Consider the following 24615-nt stretch of genomic DNA (forward strand, 5'->3'; position numbering starts at 1 on the left):
AGATAGATAGAGTTTGGATCTGTGTCCCTGGCCAGATCTCATGTCGAATTCTAATCCCTAATGTTTATAGTGGGGCCTGGTGGGAGATGATTAGATCACAGGGGCAGTTTCTTTTGAATGATTTAACACCATACCGCTTGGTGTAGTTCTCATGATACTAAGTTCTTGTGGTATCTGATTGTTTAAAAGTGTGTACCACCTCCCCCATCTTTTTCTTCCTCCTGCTCTATCCATGTGAAGTCCCTTGCTCCCCCTTTGCCTTCTGCCATGATTGTAAGTTTCCTGAGGCCTCTCCAGAAGCTGAGCAGATAACTAGCATCATGTTTCCTGTACATCCTGCGGAACCGTCGGCCATTTAAATGCCTTTTCTTTATAAATTACCCAGTCTCAGATACTTCTTTATAGCAATGGGAGAAAGGACTAATACAGAAAATTAGTACTGAAGAGTGGGGCTTTGCTATAAAGATACCTCAAAATGTGGAAACGACTGTGGAACTGGGTAATGGGCAGAGGTTGGAAGAGTGTAGAGGGCTCAGAAGACGAAGAAAAATTTGGAACTTCCTAGAGACTGCTTGAATTGTGACCAAAATGCTGATAGTGATGTGGACAATGAAGTCCAGGCTGAGGAGGTCTCAGATGGAAATGAGAAACTTATTGGGAACTGGAACAAAGGTCTCTTTTGTTATGCTTTAGCAAAGAACCTGGCCGCATTGTACCCCTGCCTTAGGGACCTGTGGAACTTTGAACTTGAGAATGACGATTTAAGGTATCTGGTGGAAAAATTCTCTAAGTGACAAAGCAGTCAAGATGTAACCTGGCTGCTTCTAATAGCCTGTCTCATGTGAGCAAAGAAATGACCTGAAACTGGAACTTACATTTTTTTTTTTTTTTTTTTTGAGAGAAAGAAAGGAAGGAAGAAGGGAAGGAAGGAAAGAAGGAGAAAGAAAGGAAAGGAGAAAGGAGAGGAAAGGAAAAAAGAAAAAGAGAAAGAAAGAAAAAGAGAAAGAGGGAGAGAGAATGGAGTCTTGCTCTGTTGCCCAGGCTGGAATGCAATGATGTAATCATAGCCCAGTGCAGCCTCAAACTCCTCACCCCAAGCCACCCCTCCACCTCAGGCTACCCTACCAAGTATTTGAGACTACAGGCATGCACCTTTGCCAGGCTAATCTAAAATAAAAATTTCATTTTCCTTTTTTTTTTTTTTTGAAAACTGTTTTCCAAAGTGACTATCTTGTTTTGTGTTTCCACCAGAAACATCTGAGTTTTGCTCCAGCTGTCCCACATATTCACCAGCATGTTGTATTACCAGTTGTTTTATTTTAGCAACTCTAAAAGGTATATAGTAGTGTCTTAATTTGATTTTATTTTGCACTTTCCTAATGAGCTATGATGCTGAGTATCTTTTCTTTTTTTTGTAATTATTTTAATTTAATATAAATTAAATTAAACATTTAATTTCTCAGTTGCACTAATCACATATCAGAGGCTCAAAGGCCACATGCAGTTAGTGGCTATCTTATTGGATGGCACAGATTATCAAACATTTCCTTTATTGCAGAAACTTCTGCTAGACAATAGGATGCCTTAGCTAAAGTCATGAGTTCTTTCACATCAGAATTCATGGCTAATCTTCAGTAGGAATAGAGCAATTTTATAAGACTATAACATTTAGTCCTAAAGCATTCAAAGTCCAATTTTCTCATTCCATGTTACAGTTACAAATTTCTCTAGTTTTGATTTAAAAATTACCTGACCATATTTGCTATCTCCCCAACTAAGTTGGAAGTCTTTTAAGAATGGGGCCACTTTTTATCCAATTTGCCAGTCTGTGTCTTTTGATTGGGTCATTTAGTCCATTTTCATTTAGGGTTAATATTAATATGTATGAGTTTGATACTGCCATTTAAAGCTAGCCAGCTGTTTCGCCCATTAGTTGATGCAGATTCTTCATTATGTTGATGCTGTTTACCTTTTGGTATGTTTTTAGAGTGGGTGGTACTGGTTGTTCCTTTCTATGTGTAGTGCTTCTTTCAGGAGCTCTTGTAAAGCAGACCTGGTGGTGATGAAATCTCTGAGTACTTGCTTGTTCACAAAGGATTTTATTTTTCCTTCACTTATGAAGCTTAGTTTGGCTGGATATGAAATTCTGGGTTGAAAGCTCTTTTCTTTAAGGATGTTGAATATTGGCCCCCACTCTCTTCTGGCTTGTAGGGTTTCTGCTGAGAGATCTGCTGTGAGTCTGTTGGGCTACCCTTTGTGGGTAACCTGACCTTTCTCTCTGGCTGCCCTTAGCATTTTCTGCTTCATTTCAACCCTGGTGAATCTGATGATTATGTGCCTTGGGGTTACTCTTCTTGAGGAATGTCTTTGTGGTGTTCTCTGTATTTCCTGGACTTGAATATTGGCCTGCGTTGCTAGGTTGGGGAAGTTTTCCTGGATAATATCATGAAGAATATTTTCCAGCTTGGATTCATTCTCTTTGTCACATTCAGGTACGCATATCAAACGTAGATTAGGCCTTTTCGCATAGTCCCATATTTCGTGGAGACTTTGTTCATTCCTTTTTACCCTTTTTTCTCTAATCTCACCTTCTCATTTTATTTAATTGAGTTGCTCTTCGACCTCTGATATCCTTTCTTCCGCTTGGTCAATTCGACTGTTAAAATTTGTGCATGCTTCGCAAAGTTCTCGTCTTTTTCAGCTCCATCAATTCATTTATATTCCTCTCTAAGTTGTCTATTCTCGTTAGCATTTCGTCAAATCTTTTTTCAAGGTTCTTAGTTTCTTTGCATTGGGTTAGAACATGTTCTTTTAACTTACAGAAGTTTCTTATTAGCCACCTTCTGAAGCCTGATTCTGTCAATTCTTCACACTCATTCTCCATCAGGCCTTGGTCCCTTGCTGATGAGGAATTGTGATCCCTCGTGGGAGAGGCATTCTGGTTTTGGGTGTTTTCGGTCTTTTTGCGCTGGTTTCTTCCCATCTTTGTGGATTTATCCACCTGTCGTCTTTGTAGTTGCTGACTTTCAGGTTGGGTCTCTGAGTGGACATCCAGTTTGTTGATAATGAAGTTATTTCTGTTTCTTAGCTTTCCTTCTAACAATCTGGCCCCTCTGCTGTAGGACTGCTGAGGTCCACTCCAGGCCCTGCTTGCCTGGGGATCACCTGCAGGTGCAGAACAGTAAGGGCTGCTACCAGTTTCTTTGTCTGCTATCTTTGTCCCAGAAGAATACCCACCAAATGTCAGTCTGAGCCCTCCTTTATGAGGTGACTCTTTCGGTATACAGGGGTCAGGGAGCTCTTTGAGGAGACAGTCTGTCCTTTATAGGAGCTCAAGTGCTGAGCTGTGGGCTCCGTTGTTCATTCAGAGCTGCTGTGTGATTTCCCGTGCGGTGACCCACTACGCTGGCTGAAACAGTGGTGCCAAGATTCGCGGCGCCGTGCTTTTTTGCCCGGGAATCTTCTGGCCTGGCTCGCTGTCTCAGTCCCCTTTTTAATCAGATGAATGGGTGACTCTGCCTTCCCAGAGCTCCATTCACCAGCCAAAAGGGTGCCCAGTCCCATGTATTTTGTATTGAGAACCACCACGCAGGGGCACCAGCAAGAAAGCCACACCCACCAAAAGAGTCACGCTGGCGACCAGTGGGGCACCTTCGTCTGGGAATCTCCTGGTCTGTGGGCAATAAAAATCCGTCTGGAAATGAGGCGTCCACTCACTCTCTGCGCTTTCACTGGGAGCTGCAATCCTGAGATGCTCCTAATCGGCCATCTTGGATCTCTCTCACCAAAAATCAGAACTTACATTTAAAGGGGAAGCAGAGCATAAAAGTGATAAATTTGTAGCCTGGCCATGTGGTAGAAAAGAAAAGCCCATTTCAAGGGAGGAATTCAGACAGGCTGCAGAAATTTGCTTAAGTAAAAAGGAAGCAAATGCTAATAGCCATGACAATGGAGAGAAGACCTGGAAGGCGTTTCAGAGACTTAACAGGTACGCCTCCCATCACAGGTCCAGAGGCCTAGGAAGGAAGAATGGATTTGTAAGCTAGGGCCAGGGTCAAGGCTCCACCACCTGGTGCAGTTTCATGACACTGTTCCCTGCATTCCAGCCACTTTAGCTGTAGCCATCACTCAAAGGGGCCCAGGTACAGCTCGGGCAACTGTTTTAGAGGGTGTTAGCCACAAGCCTTAGTAGCTTCCATGTGGTGATAAGCCTGCAGGTGCACAGTGTGCAAGAGTTGAGGCTTGGGAACCTCCACCTAGATTTCAGAAAATGTATGGAAAAGCATAGATGTTCAGGCAGAAGCCTACTGCAGGTGCAGAGCCCTCACAGAGAACCTCTACTAGGGCAAGGCAAAGGGGAAATGTAAGATTGGTGCTCCACATAGAATCCTCACTGGGGCACTGCCTAGTGGAGCTGTGAGAAGATGGCCACCGTCCTCCAGACCCCAGAATGGTAGATACACCAACAGTTTGCAACCATCACTTGGAAAAGGCACAGGCACTCAGTGCCAGCCAGTGAGAGCAGCGGTGGGGTCTGAACCCTGCAAAGCCACAGTGGTGGAGCTGCCCAAGGCCTTGGGAATACACCTCTCACATCACTGTGCTCTGGACTTGAGACATAGAGTCAAAAGATTATTTTGGAGCTTTAAGTTTTGATGACTGCCCTGCTGGGTTTTGAACTTGGGTGGCACCTGTAGCCCCTTTCTTTTGGCTGATTTTTTTGGGGGGGTGGAATGAGAGTATTTACCCAATGCCTGTACCCCCACTGCATCTTGGAAGTAACTTTTTTTTTTATTTTACAGGCTCATAGGCAAAAGGGACTAATACATATATATAAAATGCTTCATTTCAGGCTGGGTGCAGCAGTTCACACTTGTAATCCCAGCACTTTGGGGGACCAAGGTGGGCAGATCATCTGAGATCAGGAGTTCAAGACAGGCTTGACCAATATGGTGAAACCCCATCTCTACTAAAAATACAAAAATTAGCTGGGCATGGTGGCTTCCACCTGTGTCCCAGCTACTCAGAAGGCTGAGACAGGAGAACTGCTTGAACCAGGGAGGCAGAGATTGCCTTGAGCCAAGGTTGCACCATTGCACTCCAGCCTGGGCAACAGAGTGAGACTCCATTTCAGGGAAAAAAAAAATGCTTCATTTCAGTGATGCCCTGAGCAAATAGGCAATACATATATATAAAATGCTTCATTTCAGAGATGCCCTGAGCAGGGAGTGAGTAAAAACTAGGAAGAACTGTTAGGAAGTGACACCACTTTTATTTTTAGAGCTGCCACTAAGCTGTGAATCCTACAGTGAATACTCTTAAATGTTTTAGCATCTATCCAGATGATATTGGTTCCCAGTTTCTTTAACTACATCTCTGATATTCCAACTGTTTTGATCTTACCTGATTTATACTGCCTATCTTGAACTAGGATCCTAAATTTAAAATGGGACCCAAGCCAACACTTTGAAGTTTATTTCCAAAGATCATAAAAATAAAATAATACCCTAGTCTTCCTAAATTAAGTATCACTTAGAGGGAAGAATTTCTCAAGACAGGATATAGAGAGAGAGACTATCATATACTACATTCATAACACTAATATATATCCACATACATATTTATTGTATACACAAGTCATACTTGGAAAATCTGGATTAAATAAAAGTCGGCAACTTTTTTTAACAGTTGCCCAAGCTATATCTGGGTGCTTTTGAGCCCAAGCTGGAGGAGTGGCTGGGATACACAAGCAGTGTCCTTGAGGCTACGCAGGGTGGTGGGACCCTGGCCTGACCTATAAAACCATTCTTCCCTCCTAGGCTTCCGGGCTTGTGATTTGAGGGGCTCCTGTAAAGTCTCTGAAATGCCTAAAATTGGAATTGGCAAGGGCTGCATAAGCTGTCTTAACATACCATGGACTGATGTCTGTGTTATGTTGCTCACTCTCTTATTTCATGGTCACATATATGTTGTGGTGGGGGCATGGAGACTACTTTTTTCTTAGGCTAAACTGAGAATGCCTCATAAGATTTTTTTTTTCAGGTCAGTTGTCTTTTTTTTTAAGATTTTTTTGTAGAGACAGGGCCTCTGTAAGTCACCCAGTCTTGTCTCAAACTGTTGGGCTTAAGCAGTTCTCCCGCCTTGGCCTCCCTATGTGCTGGGATTATAGCATGAACCACCATGCCCAGCCTAAGTCAGTTGTCTTTTTGACCAAAGCTTCACAAATATTAGTGTATATACAAATCACCTAAGAATCCTGTTAAAATGCAGATTCTGATTCAGTAGATCTGTGGTATGTCCTCGGAGCTTGCATTTGTAACCAGCACTCAACTAATGTAGGTACTGCCGATCCAGGGGTCACACTCTGAGGAGCTGGGGAGCTTGTGGAGGAATCTGGTTTGTTCTGTCACAGGAGAATCGGACAGAGTGCTGTCTCCTCCCGTCTCCTCAGAGACATTATTGCTTCAAATCATCTCATTATCTTCACCCTTTCTTTCTCTATTGATTCTTGGCCTCGAGCATGTAATTAAGTTTCAACCATCTTATAAAATAAAATTCTTTCACTCCATTTCTCCTGGATCTTTTTCCTCCTGGTTTCTGTTAAGAGCTGTCTCCATCACACCTCTCTTCATAGTCTGACTTCTTCCACCATGGCCAAGGTCATCCTGGTCTTCCTAAAAGTCACACCTAACAGATACTTTTCTGCGTTTTGTTTTGGTTTTGGTTTTGGTTTTGGTTTTGGTTTTGATTTTGGTTTTGATTTTGATTTTTACTTTTAGAAAAAGTTCATTATAAAAAAGTAATTGCATGAAAGAAAGCTTGGAAAATAGAGAACAAGTAAAAGAATAATAATAAACATATCAGGCTAGAAGAAAAGGCTAGAAGAAAATACACCAAAATGTTAACAGCAATCATGACTGTATGGGCACTCAAAAAGCATGAATTATACTTTTTTTTTTTCCTCCTGCTTTTCTGTTCTTGGCTTAAACAGTCCTTTGGGAATATTTGATACTTTTGACTACTCTTCAATAAACTTCTTTCTTAGGGCCATGACACCATTTTCTCTTTCTCTCTCTCTCTCTTCCCCCCCACTCCCTCTTCCCCCCCTTTCCCTCTTCCCCCACCTTCCTCCTTCTCCTTCTGCCCCCACCCTCACTGGCCTTCGTCAGATTTTTTTTTACCAGTTTTTTCCTACTTTGAGATATCATCTAAATCTGTTACTTCAGTTACCCTTTTAGACTGTAGGTTCAGCTCCACTCTGACCGCTGCCACCTGGACAATTCTCCCCAAGTGTTCTTCACACTCTTCCAATTTAACACATCCAAACTGAACTGATAGCCCTTCTCTATTCTAGTCTGCAAATCTTCTATATTCCATAGTGTTATTTCTCTTACCCCATCACATTGATTTATTCAGTTAATACATCACTTTTCACCTGTTATTGTTTCTAACTATTAAATATCTTTCCAAATTGTCTTCTCTGTCATAATTGTATCCTAATTGGACTTCTTGTCTTCATTTTTCAGTCCTTTACACCATGATCTCTGGGATCATTCTAAAAATGAAGATTGAATGTCCCTCTCCAATTTTATGAAAACCATGCAGTGGTTCCCCACAGCTTCAGCATCAAACTCCTTAGCTTAGCATACAGGATGCTTTGATTCCCAACCCCCCACACCATGTGCTCCATAGTAAACTAAGAGTCAATCAGCTTTGCAGTGTTCTCTCCCTTTCTTCACAAAAAAGTATTCTCTGCACTTGAAATGACCATTTCCTTAAAGGATCAAGTCGGAAGGAAGGGCATTTCAAGTGCAGAGAAGGATACGGTCAAGTCCAGTCCCTCCTCTGGAGTGCATTTCATGACACCAGCATGTCTTCCCTCCACCACCAGCCACCACACACAGTGTCTGTATTGACAGACTTTTTCACCTACTCATTCCTGTGTCATCCTGGGCATGAATTCACCTTAGCATGACATCATTGCACTTGTCATGTCAACCCCACCATAAGGATAGAGTTCTTTGAAGACACTGTTTTCATTTCTGCAACCCCCACAGTAAATAAAAAAAAGTTTGGATGAGTAAGTATGTATTTGCTCCAACCATGCTCTTCTTCCTTCAGTCTTTCATTCTCATTATGCTTTGTTCCCACGTGTTACATGTAGGTGGAATTCTGTCCTAAACCTTATCTTTGCCCAAGCATTTTAAAACACAAGATTTTAGAAAATCCAGATAAGACTGGACATGGTAGCTCACACCTGTAGTTCCAGCACTTTGGGAGGCCGAAGTGGGCAGCTCAGTTGAGGCCAGGAGTTTGTGACCAGCCTGGACAGCATGGCAAAACTCCATCTCTATAAAAAATACAAAAATTTAGTCACAGTGGGACATACCTGCTGTACTCCCAGTTATGAAGTAGGAGGATCACTTGAGCCCAGGAAGGCAAGCCTTCAGCGAGCTGAGATCATGCCACTGCGCTCCAGCCGGGGCAACAGAGGAAGACCCTGTGTCTTAAAAAAAAAAAAGTCCAGATGAGCACGTTGGCCTCTCAACAGGTGCGTCTTCCTTCAGTAGCTGTCTGGAATCTTTGTGATTTCAAAAGTTCTTTTTAGATGGAGAGACATTCATGTCATAATGGCAGTCTAGGCAAAGCCCCCTTCCCAAAAGTTTTATGCTTATGCTGCTGAAGTACTTCGGTTGCCGAAATTCTAGATACAACCAAGACGATAGCTGAAAATACAGCCAGCTAACCCTAAGACAGATTGCAGTAACCTACCAAGCCACCTAAACTGACAGGATAGGTGAAGTTCTATATCCAGAGAGAACACATGACTTACTAAGACATTAGTAACTAGGAAGACTACCAATTTCAAGGCCCCTTGCTAATACTTGCATTCTGTCTTGGTACTTAGTCCGTAGACCTCATTTGCATTGAGGGACCACCTTGTTGGGCTTTGTTGTAAGTGATGGAACGAGTATTTTTATACAGCTATAATGAGGTTGTAAACTGAAAACTTTGTTGTCCCCTTAAGCCTACTCTGAGTGTTAAGGCCATGAATGCATATCACAGGACTTCAGTGGAAATCTGACCTGGCCTTCCTTAGCAGTGTTCCAGTATCCCTCGAGGATAGCTTAGTTCAATAAATATTTACTACTCTCCTCCACATTTTGGAAGACTGGGCTGACCAGCCTCAGCTTCTTCACCTCTACTTTGGCCGTCACCCTAGGGAACTTCATAGATAATCCAAACTCTGACTTTGAAAGTCGCATCCATTTTTGTACTTCTAAACCAGGGTGTTAACCATTACCTAAGAAAATTATGCTAATAAATGCATGTCATACACTTACACACTTACATTTATCTGTAGCTTATATTCCCATATAGGTGCACAATTATATAGATTGCCAAGTACCAAGACTTCCCGAGCATACAACACTAGAATTCCATGTGTCTAAAATAAATTTTTCATTTCTTTTTTGAAAACTGATTTTCTTCCTTTATAATTTATTTCAATTCATAATATACCCTTTCATCTCATCACTTAAACCCAAAGTAGAGTCATCCATAAACATATCACCATTTTACTCTGTCACTTACCAAGTCCTGTTAATTTCTTCACAGCGGATACTAGGTTTGGGCTTTGCCATTCTTTTTGGTTGCCACCATCTGAATTGTCAGCCCTCATTTCTTTCTTGGATTATTGCTCTGGACTCCTCACTGGTCTCCCTGCGGACAGCCTCTTGTGATTTATTCTCTATCTCTCCTCTGATTTTGTCCCTCACCTGCTTCCTACCTTTTCAGTGTTCCTCTGCCTGTAAGGCCACATCTCTAGCTTCATCTCACATTCCTGTCTATCCCCAGCTTCCAACAGAAATGAGCTTAAGATCTGCTCCTCTTGCCAGAATGCCCTTCTTCCCCTCAATTTTCCTAACATATGAGTGGGAGCTTACCTGTCTTTCAGGCCTACACTTGGAAGTAGACATGCCACCTTACTCATCTAAGCAGCTGAGGCTTTTCCTTCTGTCTTCCCATTTTGGATTCATATCTTTCCTATACACCACATCCTTGAGTTTTAAGGTATTCATATTTACCTGAGTGTCCTTAGTGCCTGGTACAAATCAAGCACTCAGTAAATGCTTATTAAATGGAAGAACTAAATTGCTAAGGAATTAAACATTTTTATGTTATCTCTGACAAAAAGTAGGAATAGGGATTTTTTTTAATTGAAAATACTTTAATAATTTACTTTAGAATATAAATAAGCACTCTGAGAGTAACTTGGAGTGAAACTTTATGAGCTAAGTTTAAATTCATCACTTGAATTACAAAATGTTATTCATTGTTTCAGTATACTCAGTACTGAAGAGCAAAATGCTGCAATGATTTTGATTTTTAAAACTATTAAGTTGACATAGAAAACCAATTATTAACAATCTGTATTGCTGAGCTTTTGCTATGTTATGCTGCAGCAACAAACTCTAAAATATTTTTTTTTAAGTTCTGGGATACACGTGCTAAACATACAGGTTTGTATACACAGGTATACAGGTACCATGGTGGTTTGCTGCACCTGTCAACCCATCATCTAGGTTTTAAGCCCCACATGCATTAGGTATTTGTCCTAATGCTCTCCCTCTCTTTTCCCTCATCCCCGGACAGGCCCCAGTGTGTGATGTTCCCCTCCCTGTGTCCATATGTTCTTATACATTTCCTACTTATGAGTGAGAACATGTGGTTTTTGGTTTCCTAGGAACAGGAAATTCTTAAATGCCATATTCCCCAAACTTTCTTGATTGAATATTTCTAGTTTCTTCCCCCCTTTATTCTGTTGCTAAACTTAAGATTTGTTTAGGCTGCCTACTTTCCTTTAATTAGCATTGATATTGCTGATACTAATTTTTGTAAAGGTAGGAAAGAGACAAAAGATGTAAATAATACAAATTTTATATACTTCCAAAAATAATCCTAGAAATTCAATATGATTTCTAGCTAAAAGGGTTTTAAAGGATGTAGGAAGTATGTGCTTTTTATGTATTTTAACTGCAACATAAAACAAATGAAAATTCCTTTGACTTGTATTAAAGATAACTGATCCTAATAAAGGAACGATAATCGTAGTGAGAATAATATCAGATTCTGATCCTGCTTCTGTTATAATTGTGTGTGGCCTTGGGCAAGTCATTTCTCCTTTTGCAGCTCAGTCATATCTACAAAATGAGAAAATTGTAGACTGTGGATTTAGCAATGGCTCTTTTTCTTCTAGTGAAACACATAGAGGCACTGCATGAGAAAAGTAACAGCACAGCAGCACTACTTTGGAACTGGTGATGCTACAGACTGAGGCAGGGAAGAGGCAGAGAGAGATTCTTCTTGCACAGGGCTGTCCCTACCTCCTATCTCATTTCAAAAGGTGGCCCCTGCGGAATTGCCTTGAAATACTATTTAAAAGCCACTTTATTGGATGATGTATGAGCTTTTCTTCACTGACCCTAAATGAAATAGAATCACAGAATTTGAAGAAGTCATAGAATTTGAAAGAGTTTCTTATCAAATTCTAGTCTGCTGTTCCTTTCACAGGATTCTCCTGTCTTTGCCCAATATCTAAGTTTTATCAAATATATTTTATTTTGGGGGGCTCACTGCATACATTATATGTTGTCAATTCACTTTTTTTAAGGTTTAGCTCTATTTAATCAAGATACTTGAATTGACCATAGAGCATTGATCACCATTTCTCTCCTTAACTCTTGGTGTCTGCAGGGCACAAACTCATTGAGTACCGTACTCCCTTCTGTTGTTCCCCATGTGTCTTTGCAACCAAACGTTCATGCCAACAGCTGACACCATATTGAGTGCTTAATACATGTCAAGCATGGTTTTCAATGCTTTCCAGTAATCCTCCCAACAATCCTATGAAGTTGGCTACATTTATCTTTCCTTTATTAGGGTTACTTACCTTTAATACATGTCAAAGGAATTTTAATTTGTTTTGTTTATGTTGCAATTAAAATTGAACATAAAAAAGCACATACTTCCCACATTATCATCCTCATTTTACAGAGAGGCTAAGCACTGTTTCCAGAGCAACACAGCTGGTAAGAAGTGGCACTGGGGTTTGAACCTGGAGAGCCTGGTTCTAGAACCTCAGTAGTTCTGCTAATTTTTTAAGGTCTAACTTCATCTCACAAATACAGATTTTCTTGAAAGCAAAAGAAAGTTAACATTAATTTTCTTGTTTACGTACTTACAGTTTCTTTCAAGAAATAATGAAAACCTTTATAAATCAGTGTAGTGACTGCCTCATAAGTACTTAGTATATATTGATTATTAACAACTTAGGCAAATGGGTACTTGCAATGTTCATAGCATTGACTTTTAGCAGTTGAGAAGAAAATTAAACAACATTTTAGTTACCTCATATTTCACAGTTCTAAGAGAAAACTTAAAGTCCCTTTTTATAAGATAACCCTGCTCTGTAGCATCTGCTCAAGATATTTAAACCGTCCAAAATGCTGATATTACCTAATTTTTATCTTGCCACCAGGTGGCAGCATGTTACATAAGGAAGTAATTTAAATATTCTATTGAAGATCATTTATTTTCAATATTTTGCTTTAAAAACTGTCCAACCGTAATAAAAATAAAATAGTATCCCGTGTTCCCCTCTGCTTCTATTTTCCACAGTTGGTTTTAAAGGCCCTGTTGGCACGATATCCGTGATGTAGTGAGACCTGACTCAATCCTGCGCTGCATTCACCTGTCGCTTAGTGCAGAAAGTTTTTTTCTTTCATCTTTGTGGAGATTTGACCCCTTGGGCTTAGTTTCTGCCAACTAAATGGTTTTATTCCTACCTAAATGGTTCCTGTTGTTCAGCATCAATAATCCTCCTCATCTTTGTATCTTCCATGATACCTACAGAAGTTCTGAATATGTTGCAGCAGTTTTTTTAATAATAAAGACAGGGTCTTACTACATTGCCCAAGCTGATCTTGACCTCCTGGCCTCAAGCAGTCTTCCTGCCTAGGCCTTCCAGAGTGCTGGGATTACAGGTGTGAACCTGGCCAGTGACAACAGTTTAATAGGTGCCCTTGGGTAAATGTCAGTGATGTGTAAGATACATATTAGCATGTGTATTCACTGAGTGTTTATTTGAATTACAACACATTTATAGTCTTTTTGTGGTTATGTTTGTTTCAAGTCTGCTGCTGAAGTCCCTGAAATTTTGCCTTAAGTTTAGGTATTGTCACAATCATTCAGATTAATTGCTGCCAAACATTGAAAGATTAGTATTTGAGGTGGAAAGCAAGAGAATGAATGGCTAATGAAGAAAAGGAAGGTAAAGGACCGAACGTGGCAGTTAAAGCATGGGGAAAAGGAAGGGCTAGTGGTAAAATGAGAGAGGCAGGCTTCTGATATTGGAACAGAGCATGCGCCACATGGGGAAGCAGGAGGACCACCAAATTCAGTTGGCTGCAGAGAAATCTGTTTACACTTCATAATGGTAGATCTGCCTAGACATTGTTTCATGGTGCAAACAATGAAGTCATTGAAACAGATGAAATCATTTGACATCAGTTTGTCAGCAAATATTTTTTTCTATTCTGAAACCTGTTAGTTTTGCCTACTGCTTGCCCCTTAATGAAGTCTTAAAAGAATTGCCCCCAAAGAGATGGTGTACATAAGCAAAAAGAAACCAGCATTTCCTGTAAGCCCACTGTACCCTGTACATATTTCCTTGCTAAGGGTAATTGAGTTTAACAAAGGTGGTTTAAGTATCTATGCTGTTTTAGGTATTGTGCTAGAGATTCAAAACTACAGTATGTTTAATATCTATAGATAAGGCATTTTTAAGGGAATAGCTTAACCGTTTAAATGAATTCTGTGAAGAACATTAGTACTGCCTTGAGATACTTACCAAGCAATACTTAAAATGTGTTTTTGTATATTATATATATATAGAATTCAATGGCCTAAAGATAGATTAGAAACATCTATACCTTAAAAGAGTTTATATATGGGATTGATATTTAATGAACAGTAAAATGATCAATTCTTTAAAATCCTAGCCAGTGTATTGTATACATACATATTTGTTATCTTTTTGGAAATGTTTTGCAACTTAAATAGGGGAGATTTTATCTGTGACACCCAAGGCTCTTAGACATTTTATTTGACCTCTTATAAGCCTTAGTATTTGGTTAGTGTTCATTATGTTTAGGAACTTAGCAACTTCGAAGTTCATAGCCACATATTGTGTGTGTGTGTGCGCGGGTGTGTGGGGGGGTGTGCATGCGCGCGCTCATGTGCGCAAAGCCTAGTCTTACTGCAAATAGCCACGTACTTTTAAAACAGGTATATTAATGTCTACATTTATCATGCTGGGTTTCAAATGCAAAGGACTCATTAAAATTGGTCATTAATCACTTTGTAATAGATATTAAATATTAATATTTGTCATGAAGTATGTAAAACAACCCGTATGCATAGTATCCTCTACAATATGCTCAGAGGGTAAAAAATTTTTTATTTTATTGTCTATAATGTATAATCAGAGATTGAACGACCAAGTAATACAGCAATGTCAAAAGACTATTAGTTATATTTCAGTTGTAACGAAGTTAATTGCATGCCTTTCGGATAAAAAATACTGTACATCGTCAGTTCATCTGCTACAACTATGCTTAAAAGTGCTTAGTAAAAGTATTCAGTACTATTTAGGTAATAAAATTAGTAGTGACTTATGAAATTTTATATAGCATCACTTCCTGAAGCCCGTTTTTAAAGTGATTTATTAACCAGATGGGCAAAAAGGCAATTTTTAATAAATTGGCACGTTTAATAACTTTTGTAGTATAAAAGCGCTTGTTTTATATGATGTTATAACTCACTTATGGGGCCTTGTAGTTCAATCTAACATTCTAGTGAAATGTGGACATGTGGATGCTCCTGGAAGCACTTCCAGCCCTATGAATTTACGTATCTGTTGACTTCAGTATTTAGTTAGTTTGGTTTCTAAAGCCATCACGGTAATTGACATGTTATTGGAAATAAAGTTAGGTTTTTCCTTATTTATAGGAATAACCTTAATTTTGAAGAATGTGAATCAATTCATACTTGGCTGAAAGCCAGTTCCCTCTTCACTTTAGCTCCAGCATATACATGGAAAGCGCACTCGGCGTCCTAAGTGCCTTGTGAATCTGCAGTGATTAATTCTTCTCATTATTTTGCTGCAAATTCTCATGACCCTCTGTGATGATTCGATCAGCCACTTAGAGTTTATGCATATTCATATCTCTGTGCTCCTGCCGCAGACATTCAAATCTCCTTCACTGACTGGTGTGTGCTTGGTGCAGTAATTGAGCTGCAGTAGATTGATTACTCAGGGGAGCTGTAAGGCCTTTAAAGGTGAAAACATATCAGTCCTGTTAATTAGGAAACAAAAGCTCTGATGGCAAGTTCAGCAGTCAAATATTTCCAGTGTAGAAAGATGAAAGGTATCATTTGTTCCTCTCCATGAATCCTGTTTACTTTTTAAACTTTGAATTAGGTCTGTAACAGTGGTAATGGAGTATAGCTTTCTTTTATGAATTTTTATAGAGTACTAATTGAGGAGGACTTTATTTATTATATTGATTGGTACTGTTATCTGTGATCTGTCAAATCTGATAGCTTAGAACCTATTCAGAGTTTGTATGCCTTCTACAGCATTGGTAATATTTATAAAATCTCTAAATATTTTACATAGAGAATCCTTGTGTATAAATTTTGGTATGTATAGGCTTATTTTGGTCTGCAGTATTCTAATGCTAGTTTTTTATTTTGACAATTTAATGGTATACTATGTGGGAAAAGAGTGAAACTGTAACATGGCAAAGAAGTTGAGCTGCCTTTTATCTCTTTATCATAAACACCCTTTTTTTTCTCTTTTAAACTATATACTAAATAATACATTATTGGCCGGGATCACACCTGTAATCCCAGCACTTTGGGAGGCTGAGGCTAGCGGATCACGAGGTCCCAGAGATCAAGACCATCCTGGCCGAAATGTTGAAACCTCATGTCTACTAAAAATACAGACTGGGCATGATGGCACGCGCCTGTAATCCTAGCTACTCAAGAGGCCGAGGCAGGAGGATTGCCTGAATGCAGGAGACAGAGGTTGCAGTAAGCTAAGATCGCACCACTGCACTCCAGGATGGTGACAGAGTGAGATTCCTTCTCAAAAAACAAAAAAAAAAAACCACAATAATACATTATCATGACCAAAAAAAAGGCCCTGTGTGGAACTGTATCCTCCAAAAGTAAGCTAGTTTTTACGTGGAGGATTATGCAGTTTACTTAATAAAAATGTGTTTTTCTCATATGTGCTATTCTCATGTTCCAGTATTCTTTTTTTCTCTCATGGTCATGATGTTTTGAGATATAATTCACATACCATAAAATTGATCCTTATAAATAAAGTATACAGTTCATTAGCTGGGCAAGGTGGCACACACCTGTAGTCCCAGCTACTCGGAGGCTGAAGTGAGACGATCACTTGAACCAGGAGTGGAGGTTGCAGTGAGCCGAGATCACACCACTGCACAGAGTGAGACCCTGTCTCAAAAATCAGTCAATCAATCAATCAAATCAGTGGTTTTTAGTCTATTCACAAAGTTGTGCAACCATCACTACTATCTAATTCCAGAACATTTTAGTCATCCCAAAAAGAAACCTCATACCCATTAGCATTCTCTCCCCATTTTCCTTTCCATCTAGCTTCTAGCAACCAGTATTCTACTTTCTGTCTCCATGGATTTGCCTATTCTGGACATTTCATATAAGTGGAGTTGTGCTATTGTGGCCTTTGTGTCTGCCTTCTTTGATTTAGCACAGTGTTTTCAAGGTTCATCCACATTGTAGCATGAATCAATACTTCATTCCTTTTTATGGCCAAATAATATTTTACTAATTGAATATCCCAAATTTTGTTTTTCATTGATTGATGAATATTTCTGTTGTTGGCACTTTTTGGCACTCGTGAATATGCTGTTTTTAATGGTAGTGAGCATGTGCATACATCCTTGCTTTGTTCTTAATCTTAGGGGGAAGGCTTTCAGCCTTCATCTTTGACTGTGATGTTAGGTGTAGTTTTTCTTAGATGCCATTCTTTAGATCAGTTGAGGAGTTCCCCTCTATTTCTAATTCATCGTGTTTTTTTTATCATGAAATGTTGGGTTTTGTCAAATGTTTTTTCTGTGTCTGTTGATCATGTGGGCTTGTTCTTTATTAATATAGTGTATTACATCAATTCTTTATCAATATATTATGATCTTTATTCTTTATTAATATAATATATTACATCTATTGACTTTCATATGTTGAACATTATGATATTCTATATGTAATGTTATTTTACTGCTTTGGTTTTATATAATATGAACCAATTTCTCTATATTTCAGGCATTTATTAATACAGCAAAAGAAATTTATGAAAAAATTCAAGAAGGAGTCTTTGACATTAATAATGAGGTATATACATATAAATATTGTCAATATGAATTTAGAATTCACTTTTAATTACTATTTGGATTTATTGTTTTATATTTTTTTAATTCCTAAAATCAATCATGATAATCAGTTAACACCGTTAGTTTACAGTCATCCAACTGAAAAATTGGTGTATGTGGTATAGTAGTTAAATATTTATGTTCTAGTAGAGCATCACTTTATGAAAATGGATTAAAGTAAGTGGCCCTATCCATTTACTGCAAACAATGCAAAATAATATAAATCCCCCAAAGAGAAAAGAAAATCCACTTTTATCCACATGTCCATATGGTGTCATCTGCTTTGGGAACAATTTTCTAGTATATAAATGCATGTACTGTGTAATAATGCAAGATGCTTTCTCTGTTGTCTGGTAGGAAAGAGGGAAATACTAAATTTGGAAATTACTCCCAATATATTGCATAGCATGTTTTCAGGAGACTAAATTAATATAAATATAATTGGCATTTGGCATTGGGTTTTTTGCAACGTTATTTTGATCCTGTTTTGGTCAACATGATTAGAATAAAATGTAAGGCTTTGAAGCATCTAATTCAGAGTGTTCACCAAATAACATCATTTGACCCACATCCCCACTCTGCATTTATCTATATTTATTTCAAAATGTTTATGTGGATATAGCATGCTTACTTTTACATAAATGTTTTCGCCATTCTGTAGTAAGACATCTGGCTTCTGAAAGAAAAGCCCTGGTTTATCCCTAGTTGCAGTTAGAAAAGTATTGTGTTAGGAAACCATAATATGTCTCTCTCATCCTGTGCATAAATGAGGCTCTCTGTTACTTCAGTAGTCTCTGCTAAAACAAACAGCAGTTTGCCTAAGGTTTCCAAAAAGTACATAATTCTCTCATTGTTTAATTTGGAGTAATGTAGTTTCTAAATCCTATCTTCTATGCTTATATGGCAGTACTTCTCCAGTTAGTTTAAAGGTGACACCATTCAGAGAATAATGCCATATAAATTGAACAGTAATTGGGCCTCTATCTAAAAGGGCACATTCATTGTTTCTGTCTGGTTTCATATAGTAGCTGACTGCTTTACTGTGCCTTATGCAGCTTTGATTGTAATGTGCTGTCAGGAGCCAACAGGCCGTGCTATTTATTTGGCCTAATGCCAAGTCTGACTCCTTGATTCCTCAAGAAGTTGCTACCAGCCCAGAGGGGGCAAAACCAATGAGCCATAGGGCATGCTTTTTATTAAAGAGGAGTCAAAAGAGCGAAAAGAAACCACATCAGCTGCTGTCAATACTGAGCTAGTGCCAGAAACCCCAAGGCTACTACTGTTGCAGAACAACTGCCAAGCACTATAAATCTGAGATTTACTGTGACGTAAAGTTTCCTTAAGAGCTTAATTTCTGAAGCTACTGTATTACTTTTCTCAAAGTGTTGTATTTTTAGGTAAAATCCACTTGAGGGAGTGAGGGTTAAGACATAAGTGTGAGTTTGATGAATGAAAGAACTACTCTGTGTGTGGGTTCTTGGCAAGCTGCCATGTCTTTGGGGATCATAGAAATTATTGATGACACAGAACACTCATATGCCCTTAGCCTGTACAGCTGATTCAACATGGAACAGAAACACTGTCTAGAGAAAAGGTTTTACGTTGTATTAAAGCAGCATGGGCTTTGGATATTTTTATCCTTTAAAGATTTCTTGCAATAATTATTTTAAACGATTTCTGCATTATGAGAATTTCCTGAAAAACAGCATTATCCAATTTCTGTTTACCCAGTACCTGGTATGATGAAGAATTATTTTCAGAACATTACTTAAGAGATACTGTTTTAATTGTTGCTAAAACCTACTTACTGTATTTTTCTCAATGTTTGATACAATTGCATCATTAAGAATTAAATGAGTTATTTTAAGAACCTAATTAAACTATATTGTCTGGTTGTATCTGGTCATATTTATTGTTCTGTTCTCTTTTATTTCAGGCAAATGGCATTAAAATTGGCCCTCAGCATGCTGCTACTAATGCAACACATGCAGGCAATCAGGGAGGACAGCAGGCCGGGGGCGGCTGCTGTTGAGTCTGTTTTTACTGTCTAGCTGCCCAATGGGGCCTACTCACTTATTCTTTCACCCTCTCTCCTCCTGCTCAGCTGAGACATGAAACTATTTGAAATGGCTTTATGTCACAGAAGACTTTAACCCTTCAAATTCTTGTATAACTTTGAATAAATGGTTAATGTTCACTTAAAAGACAGATTTTGGAGATTGTATTCATATCTATTTGCATTTGATTTCTAGGTCAATTGATGTGATTATTTTTGTTAAATGTTGTCTTGTGCCCTTAACTACGAACTGGATTGTATTAAACACTACAAAGTCATCTTGAGTATTTTAAATTGGTTTGTGTAGTTAGGTTTCCCAACACCTGTGGTTACCTAATGTTTAATAATACAGAACTGTCCTCAAAAACTTTGTCAATTTTCAAGGCTATAAGGAAACAGACGGACTCTTTTAATTCTGTATTTATCATTTACTTTCTGTGTATATAGTTTAATAACCTGCTTGGGTGTAATTTGCCAAGCTTGAATTCTTTAATGCATTTGCATAAATTCTATACTGTTTAGAGCTTAAAGCTACAGAAGCATTGTTAGGAATTGCTTGGACACTGAATTTTAAACTTTTTGACATTGTTAACAAGCATGTTCATCTTTTCTTGTCACTAGTCCAAGAAAAATATGCTTAATGTATATTACTAAAGGCTTTGTATATGTTAACCTGTTTTAATGCCAAAAGTTTGCTTTGTCCACAATTTCCTTAAGACCTCTTCAGAAAAGGATTTGTTTGCCTTAATGAATACTGTTGGGGGGAAAAACACACAGTGTAATGAGTGAAAAGGGCAGAAGCAAGAAATTCCTACATCTTAGCGACTCCAAGAAGAATGAGTATCCACGTTTAGATGGCACATTATGAGGACTTTAATCTTTCCTTAAACACAATAATGTTTTCTTTTTTCTTTTATTCACATGATTTCTGAGTATATTTTTCATGCAGGACAGTTTTTCAACCTTGATGTACAGTGACTGTGTAAAATTTTTCTTTCAGTGACAAACTCTATAATCTTGAAAATATGGTAAGCATCTTGTCTGTTTTGAAGGGGATATGACAATAAATCTATCAGATGGAAAATCCTGTTGCAAAGTAGAAAAGCTTTAGTAATTTACTCAGTGTGGTGGTTTTATCCTTTTTTTCTTTTCCTCCCTTGGTCTATAATGAAATTGTTATAGCAGTGCAAAATAAAATCCTATGTATAAAAGTGTTCTTTTTTTTTATTATGACCACCTCTTTTTAAATGTATTTTTAATCCACTTACAGCTTTAACATGTGTTTAAGCATGTGTTTTAAAAGGATCAGAATGTTTAACACTTCCTTTTTTAAAATTTTGCTAAAATGCAACAAATCTCACTGTATTGAAATTCTTTTTATTGGTGGTGTAAACAGTGTAAGCAAGTGTTTTCTACTCCTCAGCTACCACAAAAGCACTTACACCTGAAGGAAAGCATAAAGAAGTTCTAACTCTGAAACTACTTTGACTTTGCTCACTGCCTTCAACTTTCTACAGGTCTTCCCTGAAGATTCAGCAATACTCTGTCAAAAGTTTGACAGTACTCTTGTGGGAAATTACGAAATGCTATTATAGTTTTGTTTCAACTGTCTTCTTGAGGGCAGAGAGAAAGGTGAGAGAAAATCTCTTTTCATGAGTGTTTGTAATACAGCCTTTTCTTCTTTCAAGTGGCCATATCAAATTCACTGATCTTACTAATCACTCTCTTTACCAATGAGTAGAAAAAGTTAAGCTGGCTAGGACAGGCTCTGCTCTATACCAAGAAGAGAATGATTCTTTGGAAATTGTTATTTTTAAGCTTCTGTTAACTTTTCCAGAAGTTTAATGTGTTTTGTTTCCATGCTCTCTACCCTCTTTTATAAATCAAGTATAAGATAAATTAATAGCAAAAAACAGCAACAAACCACCACATGCATTTTATTATCCTAAGAAGATACGGAGTCCTCAAATATAACTCCTTCCACCATCACCCTAATGTGCCTCAGTCTGGGGCAGCGGGTGGACTTCTTAATAGTTCATTTCCACATTCTCTACAAATCACATCTACCATTAAGGAATATGGTATGAATCCTTCCTGTTAATTGACAAAGCAGTGTTATTGTCTGTGATTTCCACTCTTTGCTCATTTTATTATCTCTGTCAAATAATGTAATACTGGTACCTGCAGTTGAATTTGTAATACTGTAATTGAATATTTAGTTGATCTTTGATCAGTTTTTATAGCATCTATCGACATAGAAAATCAGTCACTGAAAAACACAACTTTTAATGCCTCACTCAACATGTAACATTTCAAAGTTGTGATCTACATAAAGACATATTACCATTTGTCTTCTAAATTTAAGACAACTGAATGAAAAGCCAATCTTTTGAAAGAGTGGCATATAATTAAATATACAACTAAAACAGGAACAGAACTGGATCTGCATACAGTTTGTTTTTAATGATATTTTAAAATAGCCTCCTAACAGGGAAATAGTCCCTATTTATCTGCTAATGGTCAAAAAGGGTAGGGATATAAATGGTACCAGAATGTATCCAAACACTCAGAAAAACTGATTTATGTCTGGCTTTGGAACACCTTAAGCATTGATTCTGTTGTAGATAGTAAAGCCCCATCTCAGTTTATGTAGTCCTGATGTTGGCAGCATGGGGTTTGACTATATGAGCTAAAAGATACACAAAGAGATAAAGCTGTTTCATAATAAACAGGAATTGACTATACAAATAGGTAAACCAGCGTATCTACATGTGTTTTTTAGAGTTTAGGTATACTTTATGTTTACGTTAAAATAAAGCCTAACACCATAGTAGATGTCTCATACTCCATTGGGATGTACTAGGTAATACTGCTTTCTTGGTTGAAGTCATGATAGAGAATTTCATTTTTTTAATTTCATTTTTGGAGACAGAGCCTTGCTCTATTGCTCTATCCCCCAGACTGAAGTGCAGTGGTGCGATCTTGGCTCACTGCAACCTCTGCCTCCCAGGTTCAAGCAGTTTCATGCCTCAGCCTCCTGAGTAGCTGGGATTACAGGCGCCTGCCACCATGCTCAGCTAATTTTTGCATTTTTAGTAGAGACAGGGTTTCGCCGTGTTGGCCGTGTTGGCTAGGCTGGTCTTGAACTCCTGACCTCAGGTGATCTGCCCACCTCAGCCCCCCAGAGTGCTGGAATTAACAAAAACTAAGTTCCAGTCTATATGTTAGTATTAATTAGGTTTACAAAAGTGTGAACCCAATTTTTTTTTTTTTTTTTTTTTTTGAGACGGAATCTTGCCCTATTGCCCAGGCTGGAATGCAATGGTGCAATCTCGGCTCACTGCAACCTTCATCCCGCATGTTCAAGCGATTCTCCTGCCTCAACCTCCTGAGTAGCTGGAATTACAGACGCACACCAAGGCCAATTCTTAAAACATTGAAGGACAAAGCACCAAACTCCTGATAGAAAAATGGAGGAACATGAGCAATTTACAAGAAAACATATAAAATGTTCCTCAAATGCATTTTTTAATTCAAACATAATGTGAGTGAGTGATGGACACATGAATTTGCTTCACTCTACTAACCTTTTTACTATTTATGTGCATCCCATAACACGTTGTGTACCTTAAATAGATATAATAAAATTTATTTTTAAAAAATCAAACATAAAGGCAAATTAAAGCTGTGATGCCATTTCTCACCTCTGAAACTGGAAAAAAATGTAAAATACAGTACCACCACCTACTATTAGTGAGGTACCTTTGTGTTGCTGGTAGAAGTGCAAACTGGAACTACCTTTCTGGAGGGAAACTTGGCAATACCTAATAAAATTACATATATGCTTGCTGTTGGCCCAGCAATCCCACTTCTAGGAATCAATAATTCAATAAAGCAAAAGCTCCATATGCACAAGGTTACTTTCTGCAGCATTTGTTGTAATTAGAAATTAACAGAAATGGGCCAGGCACAGTGGCTCACACCTGTAACCCCAGCACTTTGGGAGGCCGAGGCACGTGGTTCATGAGGTCAAGAGATCAAGACCATCCTGGCCAACATGGTGAAACCCTGTCTCTACTAAAAATACAAAAAAATTAGCTGGGCATGGTAGCATGCACCTGTAGTCCCACCTACTCTGGAGACTGAGGCAGGAGAATTGCTTGAACCCAGGAGGCGGAGGTTGCAGTGAGCCGAGGTCATGCCACTGCACTCCAGCCTGGAGCCTGGTGACGGAATGAGACTCTGTCAAAAAAAAAAAGAAGTTATCAGAAATGACTTATATGTCTGTATATAATGATTAAATAAACTGTACATCCACGCAATGGAGTCCTACACAACTATAAAAAAGGATGAGGAAGATCTTTATGAACTGATTTCATGATTTCCAGGATATATTATTAAGTGAGAAAAGAAAAATGCAAACAGTGTCCACAATTTACTTCATATAATAAAGAAGGCAGTATAAGAAAATGCACACGTATCTGCTCATTTGTGCAGAAGAAACACAGGAAGAATACACCAGAAACTAGTTACAGTTGGGTGGGTACAGGGTGGAAAGTAAGAGGACTGGAAATAGGGTGGTTGGAACGAGAGGAGAATATTACTTCTTTCAGTATACATTTTTGTATAGCTCTGACTCAACTATGGTTATGTTTCACGTAACCCAAACATAATTAAAATCAACCATGAAGTGCGGGAACTCAGTGAAGTACAAACTGTTAATGAATTTGTTACAAATGATAACACCACACTGAAGGGAGTAGGGAAGAAAACCAACATATATAACTTTGGAAAATAGTATTATCACTGTATACTGTACGACAAGACAAAATGAGCTATCACAAAGGCTATCGTTAGTAAAGGGATGGGTTAGCAATGCAAAGCTGCCTTTCACATATACTGAGACTGAGCAAATAAGTAAATACATTGTGTACAATGAGAGCAAAGTTCCTCATCAAAAAAGGTATCGCAAATGAGAAAGGCTAGAGTGAACCTTGTGGTAGTAGGTTGGAA

General features: G+C 38.4%; 1 protein-coding gene across 1 annotated transcript in view; it reads left to right on the forward strand.

Annotated features, from left to right (window-relative positions):
- Positions 1-20816, forward strand: part of RAB2A (RAB2A, member RAS oncogene family) — an 86941-nt gene extending 66125 nt beyond the window's left edge. Inside the window, exons 7-8 of the mRNA XM_032296166.1 lie at positions 17440-17508; positions 19483-20816. Coding sequence (XP_032152057.1) covers positions 17440-17508; positions 19483-19578 — 165 coding nt within the window. The 3' untranslated portion in view covers positions 19579-20816. The remainder of the gene's footprint in view (positions 1-17439; positions 17509-19482) is intronic.
- The last annotated feature ends 3799 nt before the right edge of the window (positions 20817-24615 follow it).

The sequence above is a fragment of the Sapajus apella genome, unplaced genomic scaffold (genome assembly GCF_009761245.1).
Source record: "Sapajus apella isolate SASKATOON/1434 unplaced genomic scaffold, GSC_monkey_1.0 scaffold35, whole genome shotgun sequence".
In the NCBI taxonomy this organism is placed as follows: domain Eukaryota; kingdom Metazoa; phylum Chordata; class Mammalia; order Primates; family Cebidae; genus Sapajus; species Sapajus apella.